Raw genomic sequence first — 25704 nt, 5'->3', positions numbered from 1 at the left:
ACGTCCGACTTAAGCAAGGCACCAGACCAGCCAACGATACCTCTGGGTCATCACCCGACGTCTCGGCAACCAAATGCCGACGTATGGTCGGTCGGCTTCCCCAAACGCCGTACGACTGCTGAGGGCCACCATCCTGACAAAGGCATGCGGCATAACCGCCCTGAGATATTGTCCTGCCAAGGACATAGATTAATCCCAATGATGTGACGGCCCACGGCGATTTGACAGTCCGCGGCGACTCCGACAGCCTCCGACGATTTGACAACTCCCCAATTGTCTGCACCATTAATGGCGGACCACACCGCGTTCTACTATAAAAAAGGGGTAAGGCAATAGTCTTGGTAAGCTTTCTCAAGCTCTCTCTGACACTCCCTCCAACTCCCAAGCTTACCCGAGCCCTCTCGGGCTGGGCCTCTGATTTTCGCTGTTGCCTAGTCTCCTCTCTGACTTGACTGTCGGAGGGTTCCCGTCGGAGTCACCTTCGATCAGTGCAGACTTCTTTTGTAGGCGCTTGTTCCCGGTGACTAGACGACGAGGGGATTGACCGCAATAGATTTGGCGCGTCAGGAAGAGGCTCGACAGAGGTAAGACAATGAGCTCCACAGAAGCTTGAAGAGACCTCTCGAGATGAAGAAAATCAGAGCTCAGTGATCGAGAGCTACCGGATCGGCGAGGTACTCTTCCTGTCGAGAAGAGCCCTCTCCTTCACCCTCCATGGCGGAGCTCAGCTCTCCGCATCCAGCGATAACCATGGAGGCACAGATCGCGGCGATCGTGCGGCAAATGACCGTCATGATGGATGCTGTCAAAAATCTCCAGCAGCGACCAACTCAGTTGCCGCGACTGCCAGTGGAACAACCGGTGGCGCATCCCACACCGTCCAGAAGCAGCCGCCGACGCCTGCGTCCATTTCCATCTCCTCCTCAGGAGCAGCCATCTCACCACTCCCATCGAAAAGGGGAGAGGCGGCCACAGCATAACGTCCGTTGGTCTCGACGTCCCTCTCCTTCCCGGCTGGAGCGAGCGAGGAGGGAAAAGCGACCACAGACGCCGTCTGCCTCACTCTCAAATTCATCGAGAGGATCGACTCCTGGAGTTTCTCAACACCAACGATTAAACGACTATGAACGCAGGTTCGAGAAAATCGACCGTCGGCTTGCTCAACTCCAGGCGGATGGTCAGAAATCTTCGAACGACGTCGACTTCCGGACCACCCAACCTCTCTCCCGATTCATCCTCGATGAACCGATCCCTAGTCGGTTCAAGATACCTCATGTGGAGCCTTACGACGGCTCCACCGACCCAATCGACCATCTAGAGAGCTACAAGACTCTCATGACAATCCAAGGGGCAACCAATGCCCTCCTTTGCATCGGCTTCCCCGCCACACTCCGCAAAGCTGTCAGGACCTGGTTCTTCGGCCTCCGCTCGAGAAGTATCCACTCCTTCGGACAGCTCGAACATTCTTTCATGGCCCATTTTAGCACCAGCCGGAAGCCGCCGCGAACCTCAGACAGTCTTTTCTCCCTCGAGCAGGGAGAAAATGAGACTCTACGATACTTTGTGGTCCGATTCAACGCGGCCACACTTGAGGTCCGGGACCTCAACGAAGACATGGCTATCTCGACCATGAAGAGGGGACTAAGGGGATCTCGGTTCACCTATTCCTTGGACGAGACCCTCCCCCAGACGTATGCCAAATTGCTGGAGCGCGCGTATAAATACATGCGTGCAGATGAAAGAGCTTTCGACCGATACCTGACCGAGGGCACGGGTCAGAAGGAGAAGCGAAAGAAAAATCGGGCTCCTGCTGAACCCAGCGGGCCCCACCGATAGATGGATCTCGCCCCGACGGTACCTCTGGGTCATCATCTGACGTCCCGGTAATCAAATGCCGACGTATGGTCGGTCGGCTCCTCCAAACGCCGTACGACTGCTGAGGGCCGTCATCCTGACAAAGACATGTGGCATAGCCGTCCTGAGACATTGTCCTGCCAAAGACATAGATTAATCCCAGCGATGTGACGGTCCACGGCGATTTGACAGTCCGCGGCGACTCTGACAACTTCCGGCGATTTGATAACTTCCCAATTGTCTGCACCATTAATGACGGGACCACGTCGCGTTCTACTATAAAAAAAAGAGTAAGACAACAGTCTTGATAAGCTTTCTCAAGTTCTCTCTGATGCTCCCTCCAGCTCCCAAGTTTACCCGAGCCCTCTCGGATTGGATCTCTGATTTTTGCTGTTGCCTAATTTCTTTTCTGATTTGATCATCGAAAGGTCTCCATCGGAGTCATCTTCAGTTAGTACAAATTTTTTTTACAGATACTTATTTTTGACGATCACATGATGAAGAGATTGGCCGCAATAAATGCTAGCTGGGAGAGTCCTCCCCGTAACATGCAACTTAACAAACTACGCTCTCTCTTTGTCAAAAAGCTACCGACTTCCCCCGTTAACCGCGACACAAGCTTTGTCTGCCCCAGCTCGCTGGTGCCCCCCACCTCGGAGCTGATGAGAAAAAGTATCGATCTCTTAGGATGTTGCCACCTGTTGAAATGGTGCCTGCTTCATGTACCAATCTTTTGGCGATGTTGTCGTGTTCACTTCATCTGAAATATATCTTTCATGCTCCAAGCTACATTTTTTTATTACTGTTGTTCTGTTCTTCATCAGCTGGAAGAAGAGACTTGGGTAGATCAAGCAATATACCACAACGGTCATAGAAGTGGCAATCCAATCAGATCGAATTAGATAACGATTGAATTGAATACAATATAGATCAAAATATATCAATCTGAATCTCAACTACTCGTTAAAAAGACGATAAATCTCAATCCAAATTTGACTACTTGATTAAATAAATAATTTAATCAGATCTATAACAGGCTAAATCAAGTTAAACAGATTAAACAACCAAGTATTGCCATTCGTAATGATCAATCTATGTATAGCTTACTTTTTTTATAATCATAACTCATATAACAAGCAAATGATCATACACTACTACAACATCACAGTAAACTCGTATTGCTTCCTTTCCTTATTCTCTCTCATTTATTCCTCCAGCACTTATCACACGTAATCTCGTAAAAAAGACATCCCTTATATAAGTTTTTCTTAACACAAAATTATTTTGTAACCAAACACAGTACAAGTTAACAGTATTTCAAAATCTCTGAGAAAAATTATCAAAGATTTTAGCTTACATTAGATCAAGCACCTCTCTATATGGAATGTATAACAATCTCAACTCTTTTTATCTAGGCTAATATAAACCGGTAAAATTTGATGCATTAGCATTTTTTTTAATCACTCTTTTATTTTTTTGAATATCTTTGATTAATAAATATATATGTATATATATCGGTGTTCAATTTATTTCGGCGTACCGCTCGCCCGTGTCGGAATTTAAGAGCTTGCAGGGACTGCGTCGGCATTTATTTTGCTGAAATAAAACAACGCCGTTTGGCAGCCTCCGTCTCTGGTGATACATTACACGGTTCCTATTGGTCCACGTCAATCTATAAAGCAAGCATGTTGGGGCCCACCGGCTCCCAAACGCGTGGAAACGGACTCCTCTCCTCGCCAAGGGGCAAAAAGGAAAAAGGCGGCTCCTCCTCCAGCATCCATTCCATCAGAGTCACCACCTCGGCCACCACGACCGTCCGGAGGCGAGTCTGGCGGGACATTTGGTCGAACACACGGCGACAAACGGAATTTGCAGCGACGGGGTGGGGGGCGAGACCTGCTGCGAGGACGGGGGCGGGGGGCAGGGAGTAGAGGGACAACCGAGGCGGAGGCAAAGGTGGGGGTTCGGAGTTTTCCTTGCACCTGAACGCATGATCAAGGACTGATCCAATAAGCGGTGCACCAATCTACTTCCCTCTTTAATGAGGGACGAGGGGCAACAGAGAGGGTAAAGAATCCCGTGCTGTGGAGTACCGTTACGCGAAAAATTTTAAATTCTCTTGTCATGGCTGCCGCCGCATGGCAAGGAGCACAAGAGACTAGAAGTTAATGAGGCAATGGAGTGGGTGGGCTCATGGAAGTTAGGTTTGCATCAATTGAAAGAATCCGGCTATAGGGATTGGAGGAGAAACTATTTGTTCAACCACATCCACTTGGTCGGTGACCAATTCAACCACAAATCAACATGCACGGAAATAGGAAAAAAAATTTAAAAAATAATATAAATATGCTTGTGCGCATTAGTTCATGATTCACTGGTTCACCGGTTTAGTAGCAGACCCGATCCATCTAAAAAATTTCAGGGACCACCCACCTCATTGAGTTCATTATTTTGTCCCATGTATTTATTTTAGTGAAGTACAACCTGACTCTAGCCTCGTTTTTGGTCTTGTTGCTTCCTTTTTTTTTTTTTTTTGGGTCTCGTTGCTTATTAAAAAGAGGGTGGTGTGTGTGGTCTCAATCTTTAAACGCAACGCGGCCAATTACATCAAGGAAAAGACTGCATTTTCCTATTAATTTGATCACTTTTGCTGCACTTGAATTCTAAAGTGAATCGCAAATTCGCAATGGTATGGGTCACGAAGAGGAAATGTTTATTAAAAATTCCGTTCCTAATTTCTCATGAGAATTTATATTTCTCTTTTAGGACTCTGCTCTCTCTCTTTTCTGTTTACAGAGCATACATGTTGTTGAGAGCGGTTCCACAGCTGTGTTTGGCGAGGCATGTGACCAGCAGAAACATGACGAGCAAGGACTGAGATCAAATGAAAATCTACAGTCCAGGTCTTCGTCAGAGGGACGATATGTGCTAGATTTGCGGAGGGTAGTTAAAACTTCTGTTATAACTATGGGGGCTTCTTAGCTTTTCTTACCATTAATAAGAGAAAAATAGTTGTTCTAGACTCTTGTTACCGCTAAGACTTTTATTAGCATTTCGTACCATTAATAAGGAAATCCGTAAAATAGCAGTTGTTACAATTAATAATAGAAGCGTAGTTGTGCTGGACTTTTTGCTTGTGGTGTACTCAATGGTCGGGACAGCATACAGAATGCCCATCATTGTAGAAATTTCTAGCAGTAACTGTCTACTAGTATCTTTCCGATTTCAATACAGGAAAAAAAAAAAAAAAAACTGTCTACTAGTATCCTCTAGATTGGAGCTTGTCCTACTGGTCGATCCTCTGATTAACAACCTGAGGTCCTAGTTTGAGTCCTGAACGGTTTATTTCCGAGTGTTTGAGCTCAGATACTGACAGTGCGAAATGGATTTCGTTCCTATTGTCAAGGGAAAAACGAACTGTATCAGCATCATTGGCACAAGAAAAGATGAACCGGGAAAAGGAGAGAAAAAAAAAAAAAGGAGAAAGGAGAGTCATAACAAAGGTGAAGTATATTAAATCTTGATTATTTCCACTTTCTATCATTTATGAGAGAGGATATCATGTTGTAAAATTTGTAAATGCATTTGCCTGAAAATAGGTAATCGAGAAACATTTTTTTTTTTTGAAGATATTGTGAAAATTTTAAAAATCAGTTCCACGTGTCTCTATGGTTGAATTAGTTAGTTGAACATCTTATTCCATGCACACAAGCTCTTACAGAAATACGTAACCACTTGGAACATGACCTGTGGAGGTTAAGTCAATCATCAAGCAAGCAATGATGTATCGACAAGCGGTTGAGCGAAAACATTGCAAGTAGTTGTGCATATTTGAAGGTGTATTTATAATTTTAAATTTGAAAAGCATAATTTTTAATATTTGGTTACAATAAAAAGTGATTCTGAATTGTGTTTAAGATTTCTCAAAATATAGTTTAAATAAAATATTTTTCATAGATGGGCATTACTAAATATCGCATTTGCAGTCTCATCTCATCTTCATCCATAATCTCCTCATTTAAAGTCTTTTTTTTTCCAATTTTTAGATTATTAATCTCCCCTCTTTTCTATCTATGTTTCCTTTCAATTTATTAATCTCCTCTAACTCTTTCTTTTTTTAGATTAATTACATTTCATCTCCTCTAACTCTTTCTTTCTTCAAATTAATTACATTTTATCTCCATCTACATTTCATTTTCTCTTCTTATCTCTCCTTTTTTTTTTTTTTTTGACTACTTATCTATTAAGATTTTTTTTTTTAATATTGATCTCGTCTTATCTCCAGTTATGTCATATTCTTTTTTTAATTACTTTTTTTTTTGTATCTCAAAACTCTTTCTTTGGTTAATCTCCTCTATCTCCATTTCCACGGTATCAAAGATGAGAAAAAATAAAATAAAAAATTTTATATACTAATAATTTTAGAATCATATGAGATATTTTATCATTAAAAATAACTTTTAAATCTATTAACTAAATATATAATAAATTATTTTTATAGCTTTAAAATAATTTTAAGATATCGTTAGCCAAACCAAAAACTGCATTGTCTCAAAATAATTTTTAACATCAAAACACAGTTTTTATTAAGAATTGCTTTTTGACAAAAACTATAACATCCGTATAAAATTGTGGCTACTACCGTGGTGATTCAAGTTTCTCAACACCCCATTGTCCCATCAAACGTCCGTGTATCAACAAGTTGGTCAGGCAGATAGCCAAGCTTGTCCAAGCTGGAACAAGATACAGCCAAGCTTATCCAGGAAAACCTCCACTAGAACAAGTCTCAGGCCTCATCATAAAATACAGGCTTACATAATATCAAGTCTTGTTGCGGTCTGCAGAAAAAGAATAGTGGGAGAGAAAAAAGGGTTTCTGGTGGGGATCATGGTTTGATCTTCATCATAGGAGCCAGCTAAGCGGCCCCAATGTTGGTGAATATAATCATTAAATCCTTTCCAGCTAAGCTGTCTCTGCAAGACTGCAACCCAAGAAAAGATGAAAACAATTTGCTGCAGCAGCAGAGAGCATGGCATTCCGAGAATTGGTTTCTGAACCACATTATCAAGCACAAATCATAGGTTAAAGACTTGTATATGGAGAATAAGAAATTGCAAATACCAATAAAGGCAATTGAATAGATTAAATCAGTGCAGCGAGCTAAACTTGCAGAGTCGAAAACAGTTAATTTGAGCAGCAGCAGCCCTCAATATTCCAATCTGGAGAAGCAAAAATGTATCAATAATGTACATTACCATCGGGCAATAGAATACTAATTGAATCCTCACGATTATCTTATTCAGGATAACAATGAAGCTTCTTCAAACATAGCAGCTCCATTAGTCAGATTACTGTTTATGCCCAAAAGAATGATGCTTCTTGTTTCAGTCATGTTTATCTTTCAAGAAAATAAGCTGCAAACTTTTCCCATCTTTATCCACCCACACCACGAACTTCTCCGGTTTCTCAGGGATTGCTGCTTCCATTTGATGAACAAGAGCCTTCTGAACCCTTTTGGCTCCTTGAAACGTACTCGTCTAGAGCATGGTCAGATGCCAGGATGGTTCTGTTGATGGATCTCTTCAGCGGCGATGAAAAGGAACCAAGTATTCCTACACCCACTGATCACTGCTCACAAAACCTGTGCTACGCCTCCCATGCTCACTCGCACTTCCTGATGACAAGCCTCTCAGTCTATGCCAAAACTGCCCCCTCCTACCTGTTCTGAGAGGGCCTGAGCTTGAATACCTTCGGAAAGATCCAGAAACATCCCTCGTAAACCTTGCTAATGTGCTGAATATATCAGATGCCCAAGTCGCCCTCTCCGATTCCAGATCCAACCCTGTACTGATCCTTATTTCCATATCCCGTGTAGATATCTCCTCCTGGCTGCAGCTTCCTGATCCTCTATGCTCATCACCCTCATTGCAGACTAATTTTAAGGCTTGAACTACCTCGCCCATGAATGGACGCTGATTAACTTCAGGCTGAACACACATTGAAGCAATGGCTGCCACTTTTGCCACACTGTCAAATGGAATGGTGCCAAGAGATGGATCTATGATACTCTCTAATCCACCCTGGCTAGTGAGATGGGGACGAGCCCATGTCACTAGATTTTCTTGTCCTGGAGGTCGCAACATGTCAACTGGCTTCCTTCCTGTTAGGAGCTCAAGGAGGACAACACCATAGCTGTAAACATCACTTTTGACAAGAAGATGCCCCGTCATTGCATATTCCGGTGCTACATAACTACAAAAAAAGAATAAAAGAAAAAAGAAAAGCACAGCTTTTATCATTTAAAGCATCACATTGAGTTACAAGCAACAAGATAATAATGATATTTTAGAGCTACATACCCGAAAGTTCCCATAACACGTGTTGAAATGTGCTCGTTTTCCTCGTCTCGAGCTGTTCTGGCTAGGCCAAAATCAGACACTTTGGGAGTGAAGTCATATTCCAACAAGATGTTGCTGGCTTTGAAATCACGATGTATGACACGAGGGCTTGAATCCTCATGCAGATATGCTAGACCTCGAGCAGCACCAAGAGCAATCTTCAGCCTCGCATTCCAATCAAGTGAAGCACTATCCTTATCCACTCCTGTGTAGAAATCACAGTTCAAATTGTTTCTCAGAAGCAGCTTGAAATCAATGAAAGGAAAATATTAAAGATAACATGATGTAACTAATGAATAAATTTTTCATCAGCCTAAGCCTGAACTAGTTATCTCTGTACCCCCATGGCAATTAGTCCCAAGACTGATAAGCACAAACAAACTTTGTTATGGTCAAACAAGCTCAACAATTTGACCAATTGGAAGCATGCAGACAGTGATAAAGCTCAACAATTGGAAAACAAGCCCAAGAACGATAACAGATATTTTGGGGCTAATGCTCCACAATTTGGAGAGCCACTGGAGTTGCTGATCGAAATAAATGTGCATTATGGATGATATCTCATGAATGACTAAATTATCAACCAAAACGATGCTGAACAATGTAAAATTAGGGAGGACTACTGGTCCTTACCATGTAGATGAGATTCCACACTACCATTTGGAATGAGTTCATAGACCAGACAGCGGAAATGCTCCTCTGTGCATATACCAATCAACTTTACCAAGTTTCTGTGATGCAAGCGGCTCAGCATCTCAACCTCGGCCAAGAATTCTCGGCTACCCTGCTGATCATCTCTCTTGAGCACCTTAATGGCCACCCTTCTTCCATCCTCAAGAGTGCCTTCGTAGACACGTCCAAAACCACCTTCACCAATAATTCTTGAATCATCAAATTTGTTCGTAGCTCTTTCCACCTCGGCTAGGCTGAATGATTTTGCTGATCCTGTACATGTTGCAATGCTAGAGTTGAAGGATGTTGAGGCAGAAGTTGGCCTACTTCCAGATATCGTATGTCCACTTCCTGCAACTTTTTTGGCATATCGAAAAGGAGTTGTTACAAAATAAAAATTACACTTGAAAAAAAAAAAAAAAAAATCTCATCCCTGAAAACAACGGAATTCAATCAAGATCAAAGAAAACAAGTGTTCCTGCCCCCACTTTAAATGTGAGTCATGCCAACTTCTCTCTTGTTGTCAAACAACACATGAAAGGCCAAGCTTTAGAGTTTGAAAGGGAAAAATGCAACATAATCATTACAAACTTTCTCTTGCCAAATTAAGCTCTCTCAATTCTCTTAAAAGAAGTTTGCATCTGCAGACTTGACCTTTCCAAGGGCAACTATGGTGTACACTTTATGCTTTTCACATTAATCAAACGTGTTTCTAGAAGCTCCTTTTATTAACAGGAGGAAATGAAGACCATTCTTGATTCTGGGGATATACCAGAAACTGTATACATATTTCATGTTGAACTATTTATTCTATTATCACCTATTGTTAAGTTGCTAAAGTCTGTACATACAAAATGAACTGGATCAGCAAATGTAACTTGATGTTGACTAGAACAATGTTATTCAGAGTTGCAGATTTGACCGTCAGTTTATTATCATCCTTCCTAGCAACTTCTGATAAAATTACCATCACACAAGTTGAATAGGAAATATTACTACCTGATGCCTTTGCAAATGAAGCTGGTGATATCTGTGAGGTTGGTTTTGGCAAATGAGAAATTTCTCTATGTTTCAACAAGAAAAGCCATGCAGCTCCAACACCTAATGCCAATGCTATAACAGCTGAAAGAACAATGATAGCTATTACAGTGCCACTTTGTTTTTCTTTTTGCTTTCTCACATCAACCCCAAGAGGATGGATTGTCCTAGAGTTATTGTCACTGCCATATGCCTCATTATCGACATTAACATTTCCAGGTGCCATAGGTGGTGATGGAGGAAGTCCTGCATATATAATATAAAAGAAAATCAAGACAAGCCAAGCAAGACAGCAGTCAAGACAGCAGTCAATATGCACTACAGAAACAAACTTTTGACAATATGAAAGTGCTTGCTCTCCATGTAGCACATAATCAACAGATGCTAAGCACTTCTATGACATTCTATTAGGCCAAACATCACATCAGTGAGAGATCGTAACCCTCCAATTTTCAACTCATCAATAATGAGGTAAGTTACATTTTTCTGTTTCTCGGAAGGCACCACTGCAAAAGACTAAATCTAATGCTAGTTAGGATAAGCAATGTATCAGTTCTAATATTGAACCCGAACTCTCGAGTTCTTGTGAGGCTCCAGGTTATTCTTTTTAACATCTCTCTCTTGACATTGTAATTGCTCCCAACTTAAATAAACAAATTTCACTTAGTTCAACTTGAGAGAAACGATAGAGTCAAACCTCCAAAAGTTGGGAGTTTATTTTTCAAAATAAAATCAATAATGAAATTATTTAATCGGACTGGAGGATTCCAGTCATCCTTACTACCTCTCGCATGCATCACATGTGCTACACTCCAAAGTCCAAAGTGCCTCATTGTTTAAGAGGCTCCAATTCATTAAGCTCCAACCCCCTATAATTAGTCCTATATCAAAACAATAAACCCCATATAGTTCAATTCTTACTCTTAAAAGAGAAGGGAACCTCCCCAAACAAATTTATATTTATGAATTACAAAATATGCTTAATCATACCTCTCACATGAATCAAACGTGTCCAGGATGTCATGAGAATAAACAAATGCATGATATGTGCCTAGATCTGATTATTTATGATGCTAAAAATGGTAATGTGGCCCAGTTAGTCGATGGATCAAATCATCCATCAAAAATGACACATGGAGATATAAGAGGGCAATCTATCTTACACTAAACACTTTGCCTGTACAAAATAAAATATGCATTGACTAACATGAGGAATAACACTGAAACATGTACTCTAACCTGGAAAGAGAACATATAATACATCATAATCCCCAAAAAATGAGGGATTTATGAAAACCTGCTTGTGCCAGAACTTCTCATAGACTAAAAATCCTGTAGCACTGTTGAATTTGCCTCCAAGTGGCACCAGATCAATGAGTACTATAGTTTTGTCAGAATCCTCACTAGCAGCATTTGCTCCCATGATGCGGACCTGACTTTGTTTCATGAAAAGCCCATATGCAATTTCTTGGGCAAGCTCAGAGACTAAAGGAAAGAATGTGTATAGTGCAATGCTCAGACGAAGTCCAACTCTTATCGGCATCACACAAGCACATGGTGATCCTGGAGGGCTATTTGTTAAAGGCTCTGTGCAAGATAATGGCATAGTACAGTCTGCAGACAAACCAAATAAACAACGATTACGGTTGCGTATTCAGCTAGACTTGGAGAATCTTAGAACAACGCAAGGGAATACACAGAAGTTGACAACCACATAGTGACAAAATGAAACCTCTCTATACCTACCTAGATTAGGTGGTGGAGGTGGTAAAGAATGGACAGGTTGAAGTTGTGATGCCCTTGGCTTTCCTGAAGCAGACCCAGAAGGAGACAGCACAGGAGATTGAACAGGCCCTGTAGGTATGAGCATGATCAAAAACCAATAACAACTGGTATTGTAACAAAGGCAAAACATGTATCAGAACGAGAGTGAAAATGCAAAGCACTAAGTATACGTGTATTTTGGGTAGAGGGGAATCTTATAGATGGGGAAGGTGTAGGGGTTCCTTCACTATCTACTGAGTAAAATGGAGCTTGGGAAATTGAAGGACCTGAAGGAAAAGAAACATGATCAAGAGTTAAAAGAAATAATACATCTTTTGTTCTGCATGTTATTTAGTAAATTTAGTACCTTGAATATAAGGCGGTAGAGCATGATGCTCTCTACTATGCTTTGGAAGTACTGCTGGAGGATGTGAAGGAGCTGGAGAAAACACCTGCCTCTTATTAAAACCCAATGAAGGGTGAATATAACATTTTCAGTTATACTATTCCAAACCTGGATTGTGGGATTCTGGAGAAGGAGCAGATGCAGGGTTTCCAGTTCTTTTCCTAGCTTTCGGCTGGTGAAATGAAGCTACGGGTACTGGTGCAAAGCCGTGAAGCATCCTTGCCATTGGAGGTTGGGGATGTGAATTGGAAGGAGCATGTACCGTATTTGATGGTACATCAGCCTCATGTGGAGCCGGGCTTATGACAGGAAAAGAGCCTGTGGCAAAATTAGTCATTGGATTAGCATTTTAAAGTTCTCATTCAACATTTTTCAAGGAGGAGATAGGTACCTTTTCTGTGTGAATAATTTTTGGGGGATAAAGGGCTGGATATATGCCTTGGTGGTGGAGCAATAGGCATGCCATACCTCCCATGGGTGACAGGAGAAGTGGCGGGTGCTGGAGAAAAAGCAGGTCCTGCACATCATACAATGCCACAAGTGCACTATCAACATATAAAGATCAGCCATGGAATCAATGTGTTGGAGAAATAATAGGCATTGAACATCATAGGTTGTGCATGATCAATAAAAGAAATCCATCATGAATCTCATGACAGCAGTCCTCTCATCCAACATTTTATTTTCAGCAAGAAGAAGAAGAATACCTTTTGGGAGTGAATGATTTATAGGGGATAAATTGCTGGATGATTCTTTTGGTGGTGCAGCAACAGGCATGCCATAACTGTTCCCATGGTTGGCAGGAGAAGTGATTAATGTCGGAGAAACAGCAGGCCCTACACATCATATTTGCCACAAGTATAGAATCAATATATGGAAGATCAGTCATTGACTTAGTCTGCTTAACTTTCTCATTCCAATATCTTTCACTAAACAGAAGAATCATCGAATACCTGTTGGATGTGAATAATTTACAGGGGATAAATGGCCGGATGATTCTGTTGGCGATGCAGCCACTGGCACGCCATACCTATTCCCATGGTTGGCAGGAGAAGTGATTGATGTCGGAGAAATGGCAGGCCCTGTACATCATATATTGCCACATGTTCACAATGAATGTAGAGAAGATCAGTCATGGACTTCGTCTATTTAACTTTCTCATTCCAATATTTTTTACTAACTAGAAGAATGAATACCTTTCGGATGTGAATAATTTACAGGGGATAAGTTGCTGGATGATTCTGTTGGTGGTGCAGCAACTGGCATGCCATACCTATTCCCATGGTTGGCAGGAGAAGTGACTGATGTAGGAGAAACAGCAGGCCCTGCATATCATATATTGTGATAAATGAATATAGAGAAGATAAGTCATGGAGTTAGTCTGTTCAGCTTTCACATTCCAATATCTTTCACTGAAGAGAAGAACGAATACCTTTTGAATGTGAATGATTTACAGGGGATAAATGGCTAGATGACTCATCCAGGGGTGCAGCAACTGGGATGATGTATCCATGCCCATGAATGGTAGAAGTACCTGATGTTGGAGAAACAACAGGCCCTGCACAAAACATATTGCCACAAATGCATGATCAACTTCAAAAAGAAAAAGGCATGGAATTTGCCTCTTATATCTTGGATCCAGTATTTTTTTTTACTGACAAGAACAATACCTTCAGGATGAGAATAATTTGCTTGTGTTGCGTGACCGGACAATTCCTTTGGTGGTGCACCAGTAGGCATGCCATATCCATTCCCTTGTATGACAGGAGAAGCAGTTGATTTAGGAGGAACAGCCAGCTTTGTGCATTATTTATCACCATAAATGCATGATCAATTAAACTTGAAAAAGTTATAAGCCAAGGAACAATCCAAGGTACAATGATCCATTAAGCAAGTAATTCTGAAGGATTAGTAAAATGCCAACAGAATTTAGGTCAGCTCGCTGGTGCCTCTCCTTAGTGGAGAGGTTCCAGGTTTCATCCGAAGAAGAAGAAGAAGAAGAAGAAAAGCATAAAGTGCTCAAATGCTTAGGCTGCAAATTTGTAGTATGAGGAGAAAGTGGTGTCATGGATGGAGCTATTTTCTCTCCAGCTGGAAACACAGTAGGTGGTTGAAGTGGAGATTTTCTTGGAGATAGGGAAACTAGTTCAGTCACATATACTTATAAATTAGATTCACAGAAAAATTGCCATCCATTGGCAACCAAGTGCATGTGCTATTACTTAAACATACCCTGCGCATGTGGTACTGGAACTGGAGAATTACTACTGGGTGTTTTCTCACAAACCCTAGTCACAGACACTCCCATTCCAGTATGTGCTAATGGAGGGGTCATATAGGGTGAAGAAAAATCATGATCTGTAGATGCATGTTAAAAAAAATAATAAAAAACTTTGTGAATTTGATAACATTCCAAGAACATTATGTGAATAATCTATTGATGGAAATTTGCCTTCCCAAACATGAAAATTTTGATGCTAGACCTTGTATAGATGGAAATTACTGTTGCTTCTTTTTTCATTGTTACATGATCATGTGCGGCACCAGGCTGCATCAATGATATTACTGCTTGGGTGGAAGGGGGTAAAACCTCAGACTTAGGCAGCATCACTGTTGGGGAATGTAATGGAGATTACTGTTGCTCCTTTTTTCATTGTTACATGATCATGTGCAGCACTAGGCTGCATCAATAGTATTACTGCTTGGGTGGAAAGGGGTAAAACCTCAGACTTAGGCAGCATCGCTGTTGGGGCATGTACAACAGCTCTCAATATGTAAGCTTTAAATTTTAGCAAGTGGCCTTACATTTCAAAAGAAATTCAATATATTTCTATCAAGGCTACCTTCAGGGACCATTATTTGATATGTGCATATTCCCTTTGCGATTTTGGAAAATACACAGGAGTAGGTCCTCTCTCTTTGATATGTGGTAGCGCAGGTGATTTGTGTGAATGGGATTCATGGAACCCAGCATGAGAACAAAAGCATTGAACAACTGAACAGGTCATAAATATTAACCTGTACTTAGTAGTTCAAGTGGTGGAAGAATGGATGGAGCCAGAATGCCTGAGGGCTGAAGCTTCAAATCCGTGCCATTGGGTGGAGGCCCAGATGTTGCTGAAAGCAGTGTTCTGCGAGCCCATGGATGTACATTTGATGATTTTGATAGTTGCTGTACAAAATTTGAAATTGGACCTATAGCAACAGTGTTAGTGAGAACATATAAGCACATAGCCATGCTCTGAAGGTATATTAAAGTGTATTTTTAAACAGTATAAAACCAGGCACATTTAGCCAACATTTCCCAAAATGCTACATAGAGTTGTTGTTAAAGCAGTTGCTGGGGCACAGAGATCACATGCAACTCACAATTTGCATGTCGTTGTAATCTAGAACAATATTCAAAATACAATCGTTCAAACAGAAGACACAATGAAATGGTTAATCCACATTGGATGCATCCGTTACTAATTTAAGAAAATAATATAATTGTATGAATTTTAGCATTGAGTAGGTAAATTGGGGTGATTTAGAACATCACCGTAACTTTAGCATGAGTATTCATCTTGTAGTCATAAATTTCAGTAAGTAATCCAAAAAAAAAAAAAGTTATGTTATTCACTCTAGGAATGAAAATAAGTAAATATCAAAGAAATTAAAAGACTCTGATTTCAAATTCCATCTATTGTTGCTTCCTTCTATTTGCCCCCACAAGGGATATATGTGATGTAAAGGAAGCACAGATATGAAAACATAAAGAAAAATTCACATGCACAGTCTATTGAAAAAGGCAATTATTAGCATGGTGTTAACTTCTTCTCCAATCTCTTATGCAAAATATAGTGACAGTGTTGCAGTTTTTCCATGAAGAGTTGAGTTCACTTCCGAGATCATTGATAGGCCTGGATTGCTGTGCATTTCTAAGAAAGGGTTATTCATGATATGCTATGCTCTCGAAGAAGATTATCTTTCTTCCAGTCTCGAGAATTTGCCAACATGGGAATGTAGCTACTTTGGAATCTATAAACTAGTGTCACTGTTGCCTGCTTACAATTTTACAGAATTCCTATATTATCTTCCTCACAGAATTAACGCTGAACAAAATGTGGCCAATGTAAGAATATTTTTGCAGCACATCACATGAAAAGGGTCATGGCAAAGAAGAAATCTATAACAGAGAAGAAAGATCAGATGAGAAAAGCATCATCTAAGCATATCTCTCTTGATGAGAAGGATGGGTCATCTAAGAGCAAATCTGGATAAAGTGAATGCAATTCAATGAGGTTTAGGATTAAAGCACGAAAATTTGAACCAGTTTCTTCTGAAAACAAAGCCTTCAGAGGAACTCTATTACATTTGTGCAGACTTCTTGACGCTTTTACTAACATGTTTTGTGAAAGCATAAGAACTAACCTAAAGCAAACAGTTTTCTGTCGTTTCTTCTAAACTGTATGAGATGAATCCTAAATCACATAACTACTTTCTTTCTTTACCCATATAGAGTCGAATCAAAAACCATCAAGAAAATCTCTCTTGACTCTAACCTGAACTTTACCCAAATATCTGTCGCTTCCCTGATTCCATTTAGAAAGGGAGATAGCAAGCGCCACGGGGGCAAAAGGATCCAAGGTAGAAGCATAACAAAACCAGAAAAAGTCGCAAGTTTTGCCTTTTTTTTTTTTTTTTTTTGCTGCCATAAATTATATCATGGCTAAGAATAACAAAAATATAAATTAAACACTTCTGCAATGAATTTTACCTTTAGATCCATGGACGGCCAGAAGAACAACTATCACTCGAAGAACCCATGGGCGAAGAGTCTCTCGCCATCGCCCCATCCTACTGCTCCCCTCTCACTCATAACATAAATCCAAGATCCAATAACTCAACAAAAGTTTCTCACAGCCACCTCTACATCTTCATCCACTCCAAGAAAACTCATATCAAGTGAAACACTGAACCCAGAAAACCTAGAAAAGGACAGAGCTGAAGTACCGACCAGGAGTAAGAGATGGGCAACGCCAAAGGCGACAAATTTAAGCAAAACCATGTCGGAAAGTGGCGATTTTGATATCACAAAACAGCCCGGGATAGCAGATGAAAATGATCAAGAACGGTGTTCAGAGGAAATTTCCGCACCAAGAAAGGAGTGCTTATGTTGCCATGATGAACCAAAACCTCCAAGGTGGCTCCTTCATGAACCAAAACCTCCAAAAACAGCTCCTTTACATGAGAGAGAGAAAGAGGGATGCTAAGAGGACCGTATGGAATAGTTTTGCCTGGAGTCTTTGGTGAATTGGAAGAAATGATTCTAAAGGGACATAAAGAAATATATAATATGGGTGAGGTCTCAGGCTTTCTGGCGTTGAGGGGGCTTTGTTTTAGTGGGGAGGGGCCAAAAATAAGACCGTTCTGCAGCACCAGATTCTATGCATCTATCTTTGGCTCTGTATGGATTGTGTGGGGCTGTGGATGCTTGGGTAAGGTTGAGATCTTCCAAGTCTCAACCGTGGGGGGCTTGATTGGTGGGAGAGGGACCAACCATTACACCCTTTGTTTTCACTTTCCATCTCAGACCATCTCAATGGGGTGTGGGACTAAAAAGGAGAGATGTTTGGGAGAAATTATATCCTAACCGTGCAGGCAGTTAATCATAGCTGCTTGTTCATGTATGAATGCACTAAAATAAGCACTTGATGAATGAGGTTGGATGAAAGAGTGGTAGTGATTGGCTGTATGCACAACCACATCATGCTTGCCATATAGAATGTAATTTCCTAATGTTTGGGGTGGTCAGATGAAGCAATAGATTATAAAATCATTAGAATTGTTTTACAAACTGATCATTGAAGTTCAAGTTATGGAATAATGTTGTTGGCTTAGTTTAATGAGGGTTTATTGGTTGGTTTTGGTGAATGTGGGGTGATTGATTTTTGTAAATGAATTCTCAAGAGGTTGAGACTCAAAATGAGCCAGTTTACATCATTCGTTGAGTCTATCATTAAGATTCTTGTCGTCTGATGGACAGGTTGAAATATAAGATCGGTAAGAAATTGATTTTTTCTATGACATGAGGGATTTGACTTGATTAGATTATCATGCACTGGTGTGCTAGTATGTGATGCTTGTGATGGTATTATTGTTAGCAATAAAAAGAAAAAGGCTCGGTATATGCATTCTTTTTTAATTATAGAACTTTTGTGCTTATTTCTGAACTCGTCACAAGTAAAATGATGTTAGGTTTGATTTATCATTCTTTTGATATTGAAAAAATCAATAATTACTGAGATGCACTGAAATAGCCAATGATTAGACGAGAGCATGGTTGGTGAATCAAAAATTAATTTGCCCTGTGATTTAGAAGAACAGTATAGCAATCCTAGAAATCGTGTACAAATTTATATATGATACTAATTTTCATCAGCAAACCTTCATGATCAATATAGAATGGATGATATGGCATGCTTGAAAGGATGGTATTCATCCATGTTGTTATTTACAGGCATCAAGATGTTGTAAAGCACTGCATTAGTTTTCTGCTGAACTATGAGTCAGCAAGGAATTTTTTTGAGGTCCAAAATTAGAACTCTCTACTAGAAATTAGGGGGAAAGTAATTTTAGAATCATGGGACATTCGAGAGGGGCAAGTTATTGCATAATACATACAAGTGCACATAAAAATGGATGAACATCGATCGAAGCAATTGCATTAGTAGTCATCCATCCGATAACCGAACAAGTCAGGACTGTTCATACATTCTTTATCATTTCGTGGACTGATAACCATATCAATATGCTGATCAAACTTTGATGGTAAGTAGAGATTATGTGGCTGTTCTACATACCATAGGATCCAACAATCCTGCCACAGGACACTATACAAGATCTTTCTGCGATACTCTCTCTCAAACACCCAACATTTTTATGAATAGGTTGTGGGGTCTCCATCGCATTGGACTACATGTTGGGACCACCACTATAAGAAAAGGTAGAGCATTAGATGGCTAAAGCTAAGGCACTAGCCAATACCAATCATGTCAGAAAGCTGGAGTTCAAACTACTGATTCATAGGCAAGCAATGAAGGCAACGCGTCACTCAAGGTTGGCCAGTAAAGTAACATCTGCCCACCTAGAGTGAGAGTTTAAAATCCCAGGAGGAAGAGTAGTCTGGGTCAACTCAAACAACAGAGATCTCAGTGGCATTAGCACTCATGGTGGCACCATCGATCCTTTGGATTGAGACTGGCATGATGCACTATCCTCATGAAATTTAGCAGTTAGCTCTGTTCTTATCTTCTGTAGCACCACCAAGTCCCCTTTAATCTGCCATCCCATCAATACTTTCCAGCAAAAGTTCAATTATCAATGTAGATAAGAGCAAAGAGATACGTTGCACATCCAAACCCTCCCTTTTGTATCAATTAGCATCCCTGAGTTCAAAACCAATCTGTGAACACGTCTATAAGAATGTCAACATGTCCAAGCTTCTTCTTGGCTTATGAGGAAATCTCCATGCATAATCCATCAAAAGAAACCAGGCAACGCACTTTTCCCATTAAATTTCGAACTGTCAAAAAATTTCTAAAAGAATGGATGAAAAAAATATATGTAAAAAAAATGGAAATCATACGGAAGAGTTTGTACAATTCGTAAGAGTAAACAAAGAGGCAGCGCCCTTCAGATCATGTTCTGGAACATCCTCAATAGGGTTTAACTCCTCTTTGAACTCTATCTTGCCACTGCAAAATTAAACAACATACTGTAACTTTTAGAATCAAAACAAAAAAAAAAAAAAAAAAAAGAGGAAAGAAAAGTGTGCACCAATATTCAAACGTTTCAACATGATTATTACACAATGAAACGTACAATTCTATTCATTTATTGTATTTAAAAGTTGCCTTGCCTTTTCTAAACCGAGGTTGACAGACTAATCCAACACAACCTAATCAAAGTAAAGGAATTTGTTATAGTATCCAAGGAACCTAAAACCAGAACCTAAAGATCCCACCACCTTCTAATTTCCAAATCCAGTCCTTAAATGCCTAGAGAATGCGATAGAGACATGCAGCTCATTCAGAAACCGACGCTATTATGGAAATTATTCTCCAAACCGAATGTATATATGGCTATTTCATCCCACTTCAATTTTTTTCCTAAAAAAAAAAAAACTTCCTTTTCCACCCAAAAGAAGAAAAACTTGCATCATGGATTTGCAACTTTGCATAAAAAAAGTATATGGAAAATTGCATAACTTATGGAAATCTATGCCCTATATAGAAAGCCGAATAAATATGGAAATGTATCAACAAGCATCGAAGGACACAGCTGGACGGAAACCACAAAGCTAAAAAATCTATAATTTTAAAATTTAACAGCTATTTATCAAGTAATTAGCAAATTAATCCAGGTCCTCCTTCCATCTCCACGTCTCTTAATTCAAAATTTCAGCAAACATCACTGAAACGGTGCACCGAAGCATTGGCAAGCCTAATTTGAACCATAATTTAAAAAATAAAAATAAAGAAATTAATCAGAAGCTCGAGAACCCTAACCCTAACCTGCACTGAAACGGTTCGGCAACGCGGCAGCACAATTCTTGGCTGGTTCCTCTTCGTCATCCCCTATCGTGAATGCCTGCCTGATCTCGAACATGTCGACCAGCGGCTTCACGTCCTCCTCATCAACCCCGCACTGCTGCGGATGGAGGCTCAACATCGACATTGTTGGCACCTCGACCTCCACCCCTCTGTTATCATAATTATGATGATGCTTATCGTCAACGCTATTACTATTGCTCGTCCCATTGTTATTATTGTTATGATGGTCGCTGTGGTGGTCACCACCTCCACCACCATCATAATAGAAATAATCGTTGCACTGCTGCTGCTGTTGATGCATCGGGAGAGCAACGAGGTTGTTTTGATGGCCGCCATAGATGGCATCACCACCGGTGTCGTCCGCATTTAGAATGAGATTGGGATGGACGGAGCCGAGGTCGGAGGTAACGGCGGTCATAGTAGGGGATAGAGCTGCTTGAGCCTGGGAACGGCAGAAGGCAAGCTGGCGGAGCACGAGGGCGAGCTCGGCGGAGTCGTGCTCGAGCTGGCGTTCGAGCTCGAGGATGATGCGGTAGCATCCACCAACCGGGTCGTGGGCGCGGGCGTTGGACTGGAAGATGATGGAGCGCATGGCTTCGGCGCGCTGGACGGGGTCGAGGTCGCGGATGATCTTGAGGATGTTGCTGACGCCGAAGAGGCGGTGGGCGTTGAGGAACTGGCGTTGCTGGTCGGCGGGGAAGTAGGGGGCGAGGGTGCAGTCGGGGTTGCACCTGCGGCGCTGGTACTTGCAGGCGGCGCAGGCCTGGGTGGCGGGCTGGGAGGTGGCGGATGAGGGACGGTGGCGGTGGGGATGGGAGGTGGTGGTGGTGGTGGTGCTCGTATTGGAGGAGGTGGCAGTGGTCATGGTTCGAATTAGGAGGAAAAATTTGGGGTCTCCTGAGCCTGCGGTTCCGGCTGGCCTTCGGTGGGGAGGAGGGTGGGATCGATCGCTGCGCGCTCGGCTAGCTAGTAGGGGAACGGACGAGCCAAAGAAAGAAAGGTGGGGGGCGAAGAAGGGGAAAGGGCCATCAAAGGCGGGGGGGGGGGAGGTGTGGGGAAAGCAAATTGGAAAGGGTCGTGGGAGAGATCTTGGCGTTGCGGAAACTGCGGGGAGAGAGAGAGAGAGAGAGAGAGAGAGGACGAGAGGAGGTTCATGAACGTATTGCGACCAATGAGTCGGCAGCGTCGCCCACGTGTGCCTCGCCATTAGACCTGGGCACCGCCTACCAACGGTTAAAAAGAGAAATACAAAATGATCCCTTCGATCACCAACCAACGGCATCGATTCCATGCGGGAAATGCCTCGTGTACCCCTTGGCGCAGCCCGACTCGGTTTTTTACGAACCGCTGGGGGTAGAGAACTAACTCATCGTCTCCATGGTATGGAATACAAATGATGCTATTCATCAGGTGATCCGGTGATTTAACATGGTAATAACAATTGCTCCTTGCTAATTTGGCAGTGGTTTTAGCTTCTTGTATATGAATGCCTATTGTTGATCATTGGATTAAATAGTAATAAAACTGATGGTAGTGCAATAATGATTGAAACGATGGTGGGGGTTTTTGATGTCGTTGTTGGTCATTGAATAAAAGTATTTTTGTAAGTTATGAAGCTGCTGAATTTTAAAATTTCAATTTTCATCCAAGATAAGATGAAAAGTGTGTACATAGTAATTTGTAATTTAAGAAGTATTTTATATCTTTATAGTTGTGTGGTACTACCACCAAGAATTGCCGTATATAAATTTTGAATATCCAAGTACAAGCATAAAATATCATGATATAATGTACAAAAATTTATCAGTTTGTCAGTTTTTTTTTTTTTGGTGCAAGCATGTAAAAGTACTATGCCACCTGATAACATACATAGAATGAGAGTATATTGTTATTATGTAATTGTTTAAACAATGCTCATAGAAACACACAACATGCTTATAATCATGTTAAGTTACTTATTCAACTATCGAGTATGATATGCATTTAGCAATAATCTTGGTATTATGAGATACTAATATATTAAGTAATAGATTTTTGAAAAGTGTTAATGAATTTTTATAAGTAGGTGAAGCCTTGCTTATCTTTTATAATATGATTGCATATATAGAGAGATTTTATATACTAATAGACATGCTTGCCAACTCTATTGTTCATTTACTTTTCCATCAATTTATCACTATTAGAGATGTTTTCAAGTTGAAAAAAAAAACATGCGTAACATAAACATATTTAGTGATTCAAATATCATTGGGTATAGTTGAGCTTTAATTAGTACCATCAAAGCTCTAATAGTCTAGAAATTGCAGTAATTATAGGAAATTCATGGAATATCAACTCAGACAATATTTCACTTCCACAGCAGACAAGATCATCTCATTTTGAGAAAATTATTGATTCAACTTGGAGATTGGAACACTAGTCTATTTGTTCGGTAGAAAATTATAGTGCAGATATATTAATACTTATTGCTTATTGACAATTAACATTCTCAGATGATAGCACTTTCTACTCTTGGTTTTGATATGATTGTAGATCTTTCTTTTATTGCAGCAGCTGTGATATCTTAAAGAAAACTAATGTGGACCATGTAAATCATGCATATCTAAACAGAATGTACATCAATTACCTAGAGTCATGCTTTTCTTGTCATGTGCTTGTTTGCCAAATCCACGAAATTGCATTTTTCTTCAACAGCACAACAACTTAATCTAACCTGTTGATATCATTGGCTATTCATCTTCAATGATTCAAAACATTGGTGGAATTGAAGTAATGGTCACATAAGAAGAACAATTTTATGCAAGTAGAGGACTCATTATATCTACATCTTCACCAAAGATTGTTGCCAGGACTTGGTTTCCCATGTGTAGTAGCAAATAAATTATTGTTAATTTTTAATATATTAGATTGGTAGCAAGATTTCAAGTTTCAAAACTTACATTATCATTTGTGAAAATTAATAATCCTAGAAAGTGCAGCTATTTTTAGATAGCCTTTGTCAGCCTTTATGCAGAAATTTCAGCTTAAAGGTGTAAATCCTTCCTAATTTGATTTCAAAAAACTTTTGGGTTGTGTTTAGTAGCTAGCAATCTGAATAGACCCCAACAGATTATCATATTTGGTATACTTTTTAGATTGGTAATACAGATTATCTCTCACGAGGTAATATGAGATTATCACTACTTTAATAATCTTGTAATAATTTTTTGGACGAAACTGCCCTCCTCCCCTCCCTCACTCTCCGTGTGACGCCACTCGTGCCTCCCTTCCCCCTCTCCGCACAGTGCCACCCATCGCTCGCCCATACTTTCGATGGCAAGACCATCTCCTACGCCGCCATCGTGGTCCTCCCCGTCATCTTTTCCATCGCCATCACCTATCCTATGGTCTTCTTCCTCACAATGGACAGTAAAAAGAGGGGGGCCAAAACCGACGTCCTTCTCTACAAAATCTGACCAACGACGATCGGAAACCAGTCGATCGATGGGCTGCCGTCATCTCCTTAATGGGAGCCACCAACAATCAAGGAAAAACCGTTGGTCTATTGAGATTCGACGGTCTCAAAGAGATGATCGCGCATGGAAAGAGGAGACAGCCGGTCGGCCATCTCTTTCCTAGCTCTCACCGTCTTCTTCCACTAGTACGGCCTCCAATGAGGTGGGTGAGGGCGGCGGCGCGGGTGGGCAAGTTCGTTGGGAGGCTAAGAGGTGGTGTGGGAGGGTGGGAGTAGGCACGGACGGCGAAGGTGGGGGGGAGAGGGTGTCGGGGTGTAGCATACGAGAGATAGAGAAGGAAGAAAAAAGATAAATAATAAAAATAATAAAAATAAAAATATTAAATATTAAAAATAATAAATAATTAAATAATTTGATTATTTAATTAATTTTTCATATAATAATTTTTATCATAAAAAAATTAAATAAAAAATTTAAAATATTAAACTAATAATAAATATGTTTTAAAAATTTGATGTTACATTATCAGTAATCTGGATTGTAATACCAAATATGTCAATTAAGATTTTTCATAATTTTACTGCAATATTACATGCGTGTATCAAATACAGTAATCATCATTACTGATAATCTACAGGGGCGGCTCAACATTTTTGGAGGCCTAAAGCTAAAAACGAAGGCGGACCAGGGAGGGGCCTTCTTCCGGGCTCTGGCTTTCAAGAAACGAAGGCGGACCGACGGGCCGCCGGCCCGGCGCACAACCGGGGCGAAGGAGGAGTGTCGAAAAACAAAAAAAAATGAAGAAACTTACCGACGGAGGTCGGGGGTGGACCGAGACGCCGAAGGCGGAGGCTAGACGCCTGGACCGGGACGTCGGAGACGGGAGGTGGAGGCTGGACCGCGATGCCGGATGCGCGCGAGCGGGGGGCCTCCTGGAGGCGGGGGCCTAAGGCAAGGGCTTCGGTGGCCTTGCCCTTCAGCCGCCCCTGATAATCTATCCAGATTACCATTGCCTACCAAATATAACTTTAGTGTTTTCTTATTGTCTGATCCTTAGACGATAGTAATATGGATATATTCCTCAACCCGACCTCAATTATCGGCTTAACTAATGAACTTGGCATCAATCGAGCTGCCAGTTTTAAAAGCCAATTAAACAACCAGCTATGGCCATCAATCAAACTATTAACTTTGGTATTGGTCGAGGTGACCACTTGAACCATCAAGCCAACCACAATAGGTTGGCCGACCAACGACAATAAGCTACATGTCTCCAATTTAAGTGTATTTAAAGGAATCAATGGCTATTAAAAACCGAAGTGAGGGATGATTACAACTCATCCCGAGTAGCTTGATTATTATTGCATGATTAATTCGGTGAAGCTATGCCACGTGCACAATGTCGTGACCGTTACTAAGCAGTTAACGACTATTTTTGCCTTATTTGGTAATGAACATCAACCCCTCACTATATTAGGGGTCACATAGAGACCTCTTTGTTCGTTTTTTTGAGTTCTCAT

At 40.9% G+C, this 25704-nt stretch overlaps 2 protein-coding genes across 7 annotated transcripts; both read right to left on the bottom strand.

The window, feature by feature from the left end:
* Positions 1 to 6965: 6965 nt before the first annotated feature.
* LOC105047659 (uncharacterized) lies at positions 6966 to 17592 on the bottom strand. Of its 6 annotated transcripts, XM_073258893.1 has the most exons (18): positions 17132 to 17589; positions 16892 to 17049; positions 15151 to 15327; positions 13803 to 13886; positions 13565 to 13690; positions 13329 to 13457; positions 13086 to 13214; positions 12840 to 12968; positions 12524 to 12649; positions 12241 to 12450; positions 12094 to 12165; positions 11918 to 12013; positions 11709 to 11816; positions 11202 to 11576; positions 9924 to 10208; positions 8886 to 9281; positions 8214 to 8457; positions 6966 to 8106 (listed from the first exon to the last, which is right to left on the bottom strand). In XM_073258893.1, exons 2-18 carry the CDS (start codon positions 16968 to 16970, stop codon positions 7467 to 7469), a joined length of 3405 nt encoding a protein of 1134 aa, XP_073114994.1. In that variant the 5' UTR covers positions 16971 to 17049; positions 17132 to 17589; the 3' UTR covers positions 6966 to 7466. The 6 variants fall into 6 exon arrangements, with proteins under 6 accessions (XP_073114994.1, XP_073114995.1, XP_029121142.2 ...); XM_073258894.1 differs by having other exon boundaries at positions 8886 to 9275; positions 16892 to 17592; XM_029265309.2 differs by having other exon boundaries at positions 16892 to 17589.
* Positions 17593 to 18862: 1270 nt separating this feature from the next.
* LOC105047660 (uncharacterized) lies at positions 18863 to 21739 on the bottom strand. The gene is given in 3 exon segments (XM_073258891.1): positions 18863 to 19871; positions 20691 to 20715; positions 20718 to 21739. Coding segments are annotated over 3 exon segments (1017 nt in total). The 5' UTR covers positions 21595 to 21739; the 3' UTR covers positions 18863 to 19756.
* Positions 21740 to 25704: the final 3965 nt, after the last annotated feature.

Source organism: Elaeis guineensis, chromosome 6 (genome assembly GCF_000442705.2).
Source record: "Elaeis guineensis isolate ETL-2024a chromosome 6, EG11, whole genome shotgun sequence".
Lineage (NCBI taxonomy): Eukaryota > Viridiplantae > Streptophyta > Magnoliopsida > Arecales > Arecaceae > Elaeis > Elaeis guineensis.
Note: the sequence above shows the minus strand (reverse complement) of the source record. Positions and strands in the feature narration are given on the sequence as shown.